The 13,537-nt window shown below is 34.3% G+C and overlaps 1 protein-coding gene across 3 annotated transcripts in view; it reads right to left on the reverse strand.

Moving 5' to 3' along the window:
• Nucleotides 1–13,537, reverse strand: part of LOC114334567 (neprilysin-2) — a 311,969-nt gene that overhangs the window by 90,146 nt on the left and 208,286 nt on the right. For all 3 annotated transcript variants that reach the window (XM_028284633.2, XM_028284632.2, XM_028284634.2), the window contains exon 6: nt 9,568–9,785. In XM_028284633.2, coding sequence (XP_028140434.2) covers nt 9,568–9,785 — 218 coding nt within the window. The remainder of the gene's footprint in view (nt 1–9,567; nt 9,786–13,537) is intronic.

Here is a 13,537-nt window from a genome sequence, read left to right on the forward strand (position 1 = left end):
AATGCGGTCAGAGAAGGTCAGAGAAGATCTGGAGAAAATGCGAGTGAGACAATGGGAAATAGTGGCACAGGACCGACAAATATGGAAGGCAATAGTAAACGTGGCAAAAAATCACGAAGAATTGTAACGCCATTGATGATGATCATGAGGGAAAATTCTATAAAACTGCCCTAATAGCCCTAATAATATATGTGTACATATATGAATGTTGCGCAAAAATAGAGAACGAATGCATGTGACTGGAAAAAAAAGATAAAATAAGGAATGAGTATATTAGGGGAAGTCTGGGAGTTTCACTAACGGATGCCAAAATGAGAAAGGCTTGGTTAAGATGGTTCGATTAAATTTAACGCCTATACGCTAATTACTTAATGCAAAAAATCGCCGACCTGATATTTTCTGCGAGGAAGGAAAACCAGAAAGGAAGACAAAAAGGACCTGGAGAGACGCTTAGGTGGGAGATTTCGGTAAAGTGGACTGATATTGGCGACATAAGATGAGATGAGAACTTTCTGAATAAGAAACATATGTAGAAATAAAGCCAAACAGTATTTATAAACTAACTCGTATTAGTATACTTATAATCGTATTTAAACGAAAAACAAACAATACATAGAGAAGTGACCAAATACCTCAAAATTCATTTTTAAACAGCAAAGATTTATAAAATAAAAATGTATACCATTTTTATTCAATTATTAGTTTTATTCAAATATTACCAATAAGTTTTCAATTTAAAAATCTTTTAGTAATATTTTTAATATTTTCAATATTAATAATTTACTATTAGGATTGAAAACTACTTCGTCCTTCGTCAAAGATTTATAGTTAATCAAAAATTATAGTTTCTTATGGTGCCTATCTGCATCGTACGAATAATTTGGTAGCATGGCAACAGTCTTCAAAAATTTAAGGGACTACAAATCCATTCTCACAACTAGTCGGCTGCTTGTTCTGGACAGCTAGTCTTGGCTGGCTAGGACTGTCTGCTCCTCGCGTCTCCTCGTATCACTGTTAGTTTGATGACATTTCCTTGGGACTTAGGGCAAGTTCACACGACAGGCGCTTAACGAGCATTTTGGCAACGCGCGTTTACAACTATATGCAATTTATTAACGGCCTTAATAAAAAGTATGTAGTTGTAACTGCGCGTTAAGTGCCTGTCATGTGAACATGCCCTTACACAAATACTCGATTGCGTCGCACAATGGAACCGCCATCGGGACAAAACGCACGCATGGATCTTATAGACAGTTGAGATAAATCTGGTCGATAGCCGTTACATTTTTCTTAGAGAACCCCCACGGAGGCCTTTCAATTAACCTCCTTGGAGGTTCCGTCCCCAGTTGAGTTTTTGGCATACCTCCTGCCCGGGAGCTAGCTTCGACTTGGCTCACGCCACTCCACATACTCCGGTAGATCATTAGCTACACTTTGGACTTCTTCTTTACGTGCCGTGTCCGTATTTAGACGTTGGAGGTCATCATGCACGAAATAATTCTTCTACCGTGGAACCACACTATTTTCTAATATTGAGCAACCATGAAAGTTTCTTTCGACCAATCCATCTCTTTACTCTCCACTTTTACTTGTATTTTAAGGCGAAGTAGATGGTATTTAGGCCCTCTAATTATATGGCCAATATTTTTCTCCTATTTACAATGTTTATGAGCAGACGTTCTGAATTTATCGTTTGGACACCTTCGATTACCATCAAGTAATCTATGGGTGCCTCATCCGAATCCCAAAGGTGCCAAAGAACTTGAATTAGACCCACCACCGTGATTGACCTCAGACGACCGATATTGACCTCAGACGAGTGACGAGATCAAAAGAATTATGACCAATTGAATAGTAGAGTCGCAGAACAGAAGAAGATGGAAATATCTGGAGGAGGCCTATGTTCAACAGTGGACAAATCAGGGCTGATTGATTATGATGATGTCTGATATTCAAGTCACTCTTGGATGTTTTCTCTGTTATTTTTAATTTCGTTGTTTTTATCAATATCGATGCATTAATTATTTTATCTATCAATCACGATTTCCTGGTTGCTTTCAATATCGCACTAGCACTGATAATATTGATTTTCATACCTACATAGCAGTTTTTTTTAATTTTCAATTTATATTTGCTGTGGTTTTGGTTCCTTTTTGTTTATTTCTTTTATTTTATTCCTATTCCCTTTCTGTTTATGTAATTTATGTTAAGGCTATGGGTACATAATTCGCAAATATTTTACGGCTATCCCTACTTTTTCTGTCTTTACACGGCAAATTACGTGTAGTAAAATTCTCACTGGTATGGAAAGTGAAGATGTAAACATTAGGTTGACAGTGACATTGTCATTAGAAAGGGAGAGATGGCTATTTCGGTTTCGTTCAGTTTTTGAATGTTCTTGGATAACCTTTACTTGTATAAATGATAGGATTATTTTTTCACTAATTATGTATTCAGTGGTTACCATTATTTATATACTATACAAATAGTCGAAAAAGAAAAAAAGTTGTAAAGTTATTTTAATAATGTACTGTTACCATGGAAAGCTTAAATAATCAAGTATATTCAAATGGGAAATAAGCCACAATTTTACCTCACACACACACATGCTCGTATCAACCCCAGCCCCGGGGAACATGTGTGTTCCAATGGAAAAGTGGAACCCACATGTCCGAAGATCAAACCGGTCACACCCCGTAATGGAGTGGTACCTATCTGACCCCCAAGCTATACCTCCACCCCTCCCCATCGAAGGACATACCGAATGGGGAGGCGTTGATCTTAATGTTACTTTGGATGCCCTGGGTAATGGGACACCCTTTGTATTACTTCATGTGGTTAAGCCACCTGATTTTAGGGGTAGCTAGAAGAGCTTTTCTCCCTATTAAGGACTAAGTTAATTTTTGCTTTACTTTGGACTTGAGTCCTAAAAAAATGTGTTCCGGACATCAAGGCACCAATCTAAATCGGTGTCTTGCTGTCCAGACCGTGTGTGCTCGGTCACTCAGCCGGCGAATCGGCAAAATAAATTTTGTTCTCCTCGACGGCTGAGCGCCCGAAAGGTGTGGCCATCAAGCCCACGTCTGTCGGTACGTGACCTTGATGCTCACATTCCGCGGCTATGGTCCATTTGACCTACCTGAAGGGTACTTAGTGCCTGAAGGGCGACATTTGTGTTTCGATATTCTGTGGTTATCTCAATTTTTCATTCTTAAGGGTTTCCTCTATATCCAGCTAACTGCTGTCTAGGCCGTCTATGTACCGTTCTTTGGTTTTCGTCGTAGTTAGTCAATTCTCTTAATAATCTGCTAGGACGGTTTCTGATATTGTTAAATATTTCATGTGCTCTTTCGTCTATCATTCTCAGGACTTTCTTTTGTTGCGTATGTCCAAATACATATCTTAATGGGACATATGTAGGTATATTCAGAGCTTCCCTGATCATGTGGTTTTGGATGGTTTGTATTTTTTTCTTATTGGTTTTACACGTGTGCCCCCATGCGGCTGAGGCGTATGTTAGTGTTGGCAAAATTATACAATTTGCCATCCTAATCTTTGTCTTAAATCTCAGTTTACTCTTTCGACCTATTAGCGATGACAGTTGACTCCTAAGGGCTTTAGCTTTGCTGACCGTTTGTTTTACGTGTTCTGTAAAGGTCAGCCTTTTGTCCAACATTACGCCTAGGTATTTGGCTTGATTTGACCATTCAATTTGGGTATCAAATAGGGATAGTACCTCATTTGGTCTGCCTCTTCTTTTTTGGTACATAACGGTCTGTGTTTTGTCAGGATTGATATATAAACAATAAATAACTTTTTATTAATTGTACGCCTTAAATCAATTATTATTTTTTAAATACACTATCAATACTATTTAATAAACAACTCTTTGATTGATTTTATTATCATCGTAAAAGCGTTAAAAAGCAGTAGCAGAATGAACTGCTATATCAAAATAGCGGGTCGGACACATCTCTACGTGTCACTGTCTTGAGTCTTGTCATAGCATTATATTTACGGTGACCATATGTACTTATTTAAGTAGGACAGTACTTATTTTTAAATGTTGTCCTAATGTACTTTAAAACCTTTCTAAGGACACGCAAATGTACTGATTTTTTCTAAAAAATGAATATTTTTATCTTTTACTACTTAAACAAATTTCTTTGTATACTGTTCCAGGTATTGCAGCTTTTGTGTCTTGATGGTTTCCAATATTTCCATTCTTTTGTTGACTCTTCTCATGACTTCGTTGTTTGTTACAGGCTCGGTCCATGCTATCTTCAGGCACCTTCACCTACAGTTCAAATGCTTCCAACTTTTTAGTAGTCGACCCGTTAATTGAACATGCTTCTATCCCGTAAAGCAGAGTCGAGAAAATATAACACCTTGCCAGCCTAACTATCAAGTCTTAATTAAGTATTTCAGTTCTCTTGCACAAACTACCTTTTTCATTTTATTGAAGTTGGTTCTTGCCTTCCCTATTCGAACTTTGATTTCTTTGGAGTGATCGTTTGTGTGATTAACTATTGTGCCAAGATAGTTTTAGTTTTCAACTTGTTCTAAAGTTTTACCTTTAATCGTCAGGCTTTTATCATTATTTTGGGTTTTTGATATCGTCATAAATTTAGTTTTCGTGATGTTTACTGATAATCCATATTGTTCTCCATACTTAAATATCTTGTTCATTGGCTTTTGGAGGTCTTGGAGGTTGTCCGCTATTATGATAGTGTCGCCCGCATATCTAATGTTGTTAATTGGCGTTCCATTTAGGTACCTTTATTCCTGCTGTTTCTCCCTCAAGAACTTTTTTCATAATTTCTTCAGAGTATGCATTTAATAGTAGTAGTGACAATACACACCCCTGTCGCACTCCTCTTTTAATTTCGAACTCTTCTGATGTGTGTTCGTTAATGCGTATGTGTGCCTGCTGTTTATAATATAGATTTGTTATAATTCAAAGGTCATTGTCTTGTAATTGTTTTGCTTTGAGGACGTCCATTAGCTCTTTGTGGCGGACTTTACCGAAAGCCTTGTTATAATCTATGAAACAGACGTACATATCCTGGTTCACATCCAAGCATCTCTGGATTAGTAGTGTAAATCCAAAGTGGGTTTCTTCAATATCCATATCAAGTGTTTGGTAAATGCGTTTATGAATTATCTATAAAAACATTTTAAGTGTGTGAGACATCAGGCTTATGGTGCGGTGGTCGTACACAAAACTTCACTGCACAAGTGAAACATTTTTACACAAAATGTGTAACCTACCTAGAAAACTGGAGTACAAATTTTCATGAATTTAAACTATTCAAAAGCATAGATCTAAAGCGGACTCCACACTCTGGGCGAAGTTACTTCGCCAAAGTTGACCGAAGTCCGAAGTACCCTCTCTACACACTCGTTCTACTTCGCGAGAAAGTGCGATACCGACAAAGAGCGGTGCGATACCGACAAAGATCCCTTTGACCAGACTGACAGAGAATGGAAGTAGAACGAAGTGAGGCAAAGTTGCACAAGGTGACCGTCTACACTCTCGTACTTGTTGAACCTCGATCGACTTCGGCGAGAGTGTGGAGCTCGCATAAGAAGTGACATAACATGGAACGATGTTTGTTATTCTCTCGAAGCTTTTAAATTGTATATCAAGGCAACCATGTTAAACGAAGATCAACTCTTTGACGAATTGGGAATTTTGAAAGACGTGGCTACAAGTGAAAAAATTGCTGAGTGGAACAGAGAAGAAAAATAGTCTGGATCCATGGCTTAAAGTGTTTAAGTGTGTAGATCAATTCAAACTGAAAAACTTACAAATATTACGCGAATTTATTTTTTGTCTTCCGGGTACTAGTGCGGCTATTGAGCGTTTATTTTCTGTAATAAATAATTATTATTGGACGTCGGAAAAGTCACAAATGTCCATATCCACTCTCAAGGCAGCGATGCTGGTGTACGCAAATTTTGATGAGACTTGTATGAAATGTTTCATTTACTTCAGTCGAAGCCGGACCTTCTTAAATTAATTTTAAGTTCAGAAAAATATGAATGATGCAAAAAAACGGAAGAAAATGAGGCTATTCCAGGTCCCTCATCTAAAAACTCTTAATTACAGGCTTGTAACTTTTTCAAAGTTAATGTAATGTGTTATGTTTAGTTTAATTGATATAATTTTTTATGTTTAGCTACATATTTTATTTATTTTTAATGCCAAAAAGTTATATTTGTCCAATAACAAGATACACTTTGAGTTTTTAATACATTTTTGTTTTTTGTACTTTTTTTTCTTTAAAAATATATGGTCACCGTAATTATATTCGAATGAGTGCGTTGTATGACAAAGATAGCGAATGTTTGATTTCCACGGACATGGTGTCCATTTTTTTCGACACCTGAAAAAACTAATACATATTTTTAAAAAATTTAAACACAAAATGAAAGACTAAATTATTATCGAGGGCCGAAAGTCCCTTAGAATATATAAGAAGTTTCTTTCGAATGAGATATTTGAAATTAAAAATCACACTACATTTTCTCTTAGATTTTCACCCCTGTAACTTATTAAAGTAAACATTACAGAAGTTCTCAGGGACTTTCGGCCCTCGCTAATAACGTAATCTTGCATTCTGCGTTTAAATTTTTCAAAAATACTTATTAGTTTTCTCAGGATTCGAAAAAAAAATGAATCCCCATTTGAATAGCATTGCAGCCGAAAATACGTACAGATCCTCTTAACTTAAAAATCAATTTTGTTTGATGATATCACTAACATAAAATATTCAATATAGTGATAGTATAGTACCGTACAGTAAGGTGACCAACTGTACTAATTTACTGAGTTTTCTACTCTTCTTTCGCAAACAGTACTCTTTTCAAATCCTGTAGGTACTCTGAAAGTACTCATTTATATAATTTTATACTCATTTATATTTCTAAAACATTTTTTTTTTAGATTATTTTATTTCAATTTTATTAATTAAATATTTAAAATTATTTTGACAGTGGTTTGATTTCATGCGCCCATATTGCGTGCCGTTTCCGGCACGCCAGGGCGGTAAAAAAAGTTTCCGTTCATTGTAGTTTCTTTGAAGACATTCGAAGATTAAATTTGTATTTACATGAAGAAAAATTGAAGAAATGGAACGATGAGAAAATAGAACTTGACAATGATGGGTAAAAATCTTTCAGCATTTTAGAGTAGAACATATTATATTCCACATGAAAATTTAAAAGTTTTAATGGAAATTTCCTTATGTTATCCCGGAACTAATGCTGCTGTTGAAAGGGTATTTTCACTAGGGAATGATTAATGGAGCAGTCAGAAGTCGCAACTTTCTGTAAAAACATTATCTGTTAACGAAAGTTGTTCTAATGTGACTACATTATTAGACAAACATCCTCATTTAGCAAAAAAATCCACTCCGAAGAAAAGTATGTTTTTAAAAGAAAATAAAGTTTTTATCGTATTTTCTTCTTTTTTGAAAGAAAGAGAAGAAAAAGAGTTGGTCACCTTACGTACAGTAATCACATGTGGTGCTGAAGTAATGTGTCGGACACATAAAGATAAGACAGATTGAGGATCCTAGAGAGAACAATAATTCGGACGATAGCAGGCCCAGTAAATTTAGGCAATAATGAATTTAGAAAACTGATGAACCACGAAGTAAGAGAACTTTTGAAAGGAGAAGACATCGTCAGATTTATCAAGGTACAGAGACTCAGATGGATGGGACATATACAAAGGAGAAATCCTTAAAAAGATGGGAGTTAGAGAATGGGTAACCATAAGCAAAAACAGGAAAGAATGGAGAAAAATTATTGAAAATGTCAAGTCACACAACCAATTGTAAAACAAAAATGTTAATGCGGACTGATTCTCCGCGACAAATGAATCGGGAGAGCCCAAAGAGGGCGACAATTACTCCAATAGGAGTGTAGATGCCATGATGATCATAGTTATAATATTACTATAATATTTTATATAACATATGTAGGTGTATGCATATTTTAAATCTACACTAAACAGCAAAATTAACGCATCACCTTAAAAACGGTACGTTTTGGATGTCTCGAATTTCCTAAACCTGTTGTCCTATTATTGCGATTTTTTTAGTATGTTATAGCCTTATTCTTTAAAAATATCGATGTGGTAACATTGTTGCTGGACAGGTTAATGTCATTGTATACCGTGTGTAACAATCATACTGTTATTTTTCCTCAAAGTACGGAACACCCTGTGGAACATTCTAGCATTTAAAAAATATTGAACCTAAAACTTAATAGTAGCCTTAGGCTTTCTTAATACTCTGTTATTTGATTCATTCACTTATGTTGGCTAATAAAAAAGTTAGGTACGTTAACAACTAGTCACGTTTTTATCAATAAGTCTTCACTTTCTGTTTAGTTTAATAAACAAGCCTAAAATAGGCTATGAAAAATTAACAATATGATAGATGCCAAATTGTTAACAGTCAAAAAGTGTCTGGTTTGTTGTGAAAGTTAGTTGATTTATTATTTAAGGTTTCCATTATGTCCGTAATTTTTTTCTTGTTTGGTGGAAATGGAACATACTACAAGGAATTTGACCCGTGATATGTGGGTTTAAGTAGTGATCTTATACAGCGAAGGACTTAGCTACCATGCTATGAATAGGATGTTTTTTGCATTATAAAAGTACATACAGTCGGAAAAATGAAAAAATACCCATGAATTAACATATAGAACACGCTGTATTTTCCTGTCACCGTGTCACAAAGAAAATTGCCCAGCGCAAGTACATGTAATAATAATTATTACATGTACTTGCGCTGGCCAATTTTTTGTGTGACACGGTGACAGGAAAATAGGAAAATACAGCGTGTTTTATATGTTCGTTCATGGGTATTCTTTCATTTTTCCTACTGTATCTCTTTTGCTTGAACCCACTCATCACGGGTCAAATTCCTTGTAGCACGTTCCATATCCACCAAAAAAGAAAAAAAATTACGGACTTAATTAAAACTTTAAATAATAAATCTACTAAGTTTCACAACAAACCAGACACTTTTTGACTGTTAACAATTTGACATCTATCAGATTGTTAATTTCTCATAGCTAACTTTAGGCTTGTTTATTAAACTAACTAAGCAGAAAATGGGAATGTATTGCTGAAAAACATGGCTAGTTGTTAACGTACTTAACTTTTGTATCATCCAACATAAGCGAATGAGTCAAAAAACAAAATGTTTAGAAAGCCTAAGGCTATAATTATGTTTTAATTTTAATATTTTATCCAGGCTAGAATATTCCACAGGGTGTTCCGAACTTTGACGAAAAAACACAGTATGATTTGAGCATGAACTGTCCAGCAACAATATTACTTCATCGATATTCTTAAGGAATAAGGCTTTAACATACTAAAAAAATCACTCAATTTCGGAAGTTTAAAAAATTCGAGACATCAAAAATGTCCCATTGTTAAGGTGGTGCGTTAATTTTGCTGCTCAGTGTATATATTTAAAATATGAAGAGATAAAATTGTCTTATATACGTTCAGAAATTTATTTTAAATTACTATAGTTTTCTCATTACCTCTTTGGCGTCTTGCTAACTAGAGTTTCGAAAGCTTTAAGGTACGACGGAACGTTTACAACTACAATTTCACCAGATTCTACGGTTGTATCCGGGGCTAGAAGGTTATTAATGTATTCTACCCAAGGAATACTTCTAAATTTTTCTTGCAACTGTTCAATCGTCATTGGATTATATAAGGCTGTCATGTTACGGCGTTTTTCACTTGGCAGAGATATCTAAAACAAGAAAAATGATATTGGTGATAACATAAATGAATAGGTTTATGAAAACGACCGTTAACCTCGTTAAAATAATGACGCTAGTTAGTGGATGAATTTAGTTTAAGTTATGTAATATAAAAATATGTAAAATTTATGGCAAAAAGTATTTTAAAACTGCAAGGTTAAAAAAGTTATTTTGATTTTCCAATTTTTCAACACATTCATGCTTCATAAAATTGTTTTATCTACTCTATGTCATATTATGTATAAGTTTTTAGTTTGTGAAAACTGTCATTATAGATAGCAGTGCGTGAAGGGTTTAAAGTGTGCGTGAAGTAACAATGTATTTTAAATGGGATTTACTTTTTCGCACTGTTCTTGACACACTTTCATATAATCAAATATCCTTAACTTTCGCGTTGACATGGTGATAACTTAATGAGCAATAAATTACAACAAAAATTTTGACAGTTTTGTGGTTTGAAAGAAATTAAAATTTTTAAATGTCAAAGTTCTAAAAATTGTAGAATAGAAATGAATTCCAGTGACGAAGAGTTACAGTTTTTTTATTTTTTGGGAACTTACGCGATGTATAGCACTCGCTCCGTTGTCGCTCGTGCTCTAAACATCGCACGCATCGCATACTTCACGAACTGTTTCATAAATAACTATTTCATCATTGTATCAGGTATATGTATAATTAGTATATTATAAAACTCCCTTTTTATTTAAAAATAGTTTATTTTCATATACATGACTATAGGTTGAAAATTATTCCAAAATGTGTATAACTATATCAACTACCTAAGAGACTAATAGACCAAGTCAGAAACCAGATTCTTCTAACATGGTATGTAAAATCAAAGAAAGAGCGTGACAGAAGCGAATACTCTTATAGATTTCATTATATTCGATTCGATTTAACTCGTTTGGATTCAATTCGATTCTATTCGATCCCATTATATTTATTTTATTTATTTTATTTAATTTTATTTAATTTTGGAATATAATTTCATTTAATTTTTTAATATAGTTTTATTTAATTTTGTCTATTTTGTTAATAAGACATGGTTGAATCCTCGAATACATACACACACCGGCAAAATTTTAGGCAAAAACACCGAACTTTAAGGAAAAACACAGTATCTTTGCTACACCCAGTATAAAATGACATTTACATGTCTAGCAACAATATTATTACACATGTATTCTTAAATTTTAAAGCTATAACATACTATAAAAATCACTCAAATCGGACAACTGGTTTTCTGGTTTAGAAAATCGACACATCTAACATGTCAATTTATAAGGTGTTTCGTTAATTTTGCCGGTGTGTGTATATGAATTTTGGAAGTAAAAGGCAGATATCAAGAATTTCAATTTATTAAATCTTGCCGAAGTACGTTCGCTCTGACAGCATCTTCAGGAGCATTTCGTCAAAAGTTGGAGAAGAGATTCAGGAATGTTGTAGAATTTAATTAAAATTAAAATAAATAACACACACTGCACAATGGACAAACAGATTAAAATATTTTGGACGAGGCTACATTCATCAAAGATTTGAGGTACTTACATTAATGATTTGAGTATGATTATTGTACCTCAAATTTTTGAATATATAGCCAAAATATTTCAATCTGTTTGTCCCACTGTTTAAAGTGTGATATTTGTTTTAATTTTAATTAATGTTTACGACAGAAGAAAGTTAAGAAAATCAAAGAACAGCAAAATAATGTACAACACGATTCAGAGAAAAATAAGAACTGAAATACAAAAGGCCAAAGATTAAAGGTTAAAATCACAATGTGAAGAGATATAGTTGTTAAAACAAAAACATGATACGTTTAACATGCTTAAAAAGGTGAAACAAGCAGCTGGTCTTCAGAAATCCAACACAGCTAGCAAAATGCGAGACTAACAGGGGAATATCAAGAATAACAAAAACCAAGAAATCTGCATATGGACAAAATACATACAAGAACTCTTTGATGATACTAGATCCGAACAACCTCCGTCCTACATGTGATGACCACTTACCAATCACATCAGATGAAGTTGAAAAAGCAATATCACAACTAAAAGATGACAAAGCTCCTGGACCTGACAAATGCATATGCTGAACTCATAAAACTACTTAATACCGACGGTACTCAAAGCATAACAAAAATATTTAATGACATATATATTTGAGCGGAGTAATACCAAGAACATGGCTGAAGTCGACGTTTATTGCTTTACCAAAGAAAACAAAATCCGTATCCTGCAGTGATTTCCGAACCATCAGCTTAATGAGCCATATTTTAAAATTATTTCTAAAAATTATACATCAAAGGATATACAGAGTGGGCCAAACAGAAGAGTCCACCTCGATATTTGGTATTATTTATTAGATTTTAAGGAAATAAAAAAACAGGTCAAATTTTGATCTAAGGGGGGACACATTTTTACGGTACATACATCTGTCATTTGTCAACCCCTTCCCTTCCACTTCCCCCACCCCTTATTTTTAAATAGGAAATAGGGGTCGTGTGCTAGCTTATTTGAAAGGTTTTTCAATCAGTAATATCAACATTAACATAATTATTTATATAGGGTGTCCAAGAAAAAAATATTTTAATTAAACTAATTGACACAAAAAGAAGAACGTATGTAATTTATTTAATTCAAAATACATTCTACTGCTGTCACAAAACAGAAAAAAATGTTTTTTGATAAATAGACATTGCTTTTTGCTTAATTTCAATGTTCAAGCTGCCACCCATCTGACTTTTGGTAGGTTGAATATTGAATTTAAGCAACAAACAATGTTTATTTATCAAATAAACACTTTTTTCTGTTTTCTGTCCGCAGTAGAATGTATTCTGAGTTAAATAAATTACATACATTCTTCTTTTTTGTCAATCAATTTAATTCAAAATAATTTTTCTTGGACACTCTGTGTAAATGATTATGTCAATGTTAATATTACTGAATAGAGAATTGAATATCTTTTCAAATGAGCTAGCACACGACCCCTATTCCCTATTTAAAAATAAGGGTGGGGGAAGTGGAAGGGAGGGGGTTGACAAATGACAGATACATGTACCATAAAAATTTGTCCCCCTTAGATTAAAAATTGACCTATGTTTTTATTTCCTTAAAATCTGATAAATACTGCCAAATATCGAGGTGGACTCTTTTCTTTGTACACAGTTAGCTTTTCGGAATGCAGTGGGTACGAGAGAGGCTCTCTTTAGTATACAAGTGCTATTTCAACGATGTAGAGACGTAAATTGCGATATTTATGCAAGCTTAATTGATTACCATAAAGCGTTCGATACAGTAGTAAAGCACGACAAGCTGATGGAGATACTAAACACTATTGGAATAAACACCTGTGATTTGATAATTATCAGCAATCTGTACTGGAATCAAACGTCATCTATCCGGACAGAGGCAGGAGAATCCGACGATATCAAAATCAAACGTGGGGTTCGTCAGGGATGTATACTATCACCACTGCTCTTTAACATCTACTCTGAGCAAATATTTCAAGAGGCAGTGGATGATGTTAAAGCCGGAATTAGAATTAACGGAGAATGTATCAATAACATAAGATACGCAGACGACACGGTGGAATTCGCTGACAGTTCTGAAGTCCTCCAGGAGTTACTGAACAGAATCACAGAAGTCAGTCATAGCTACGGACTTTCACTAAACACTAAGGAAACAAAATGTATGATTATCTCTAAGAACAAACAGCAATTTGGACAAATCAGTGTGAACGG

Source organism: Diabrotica virgifera, chromosome 1 (genome assembly GCF_917563875.1).
Source record: "Diabrotica virgifera virgifera chromosome 1, PGI_DIABVI_V3a".
NCBI lineage: Eukaryota > Metazoa > Arthropoda > Insecta > Coleoptera > Chrysomelidae > Diabrotica > Diabrotica virgifera.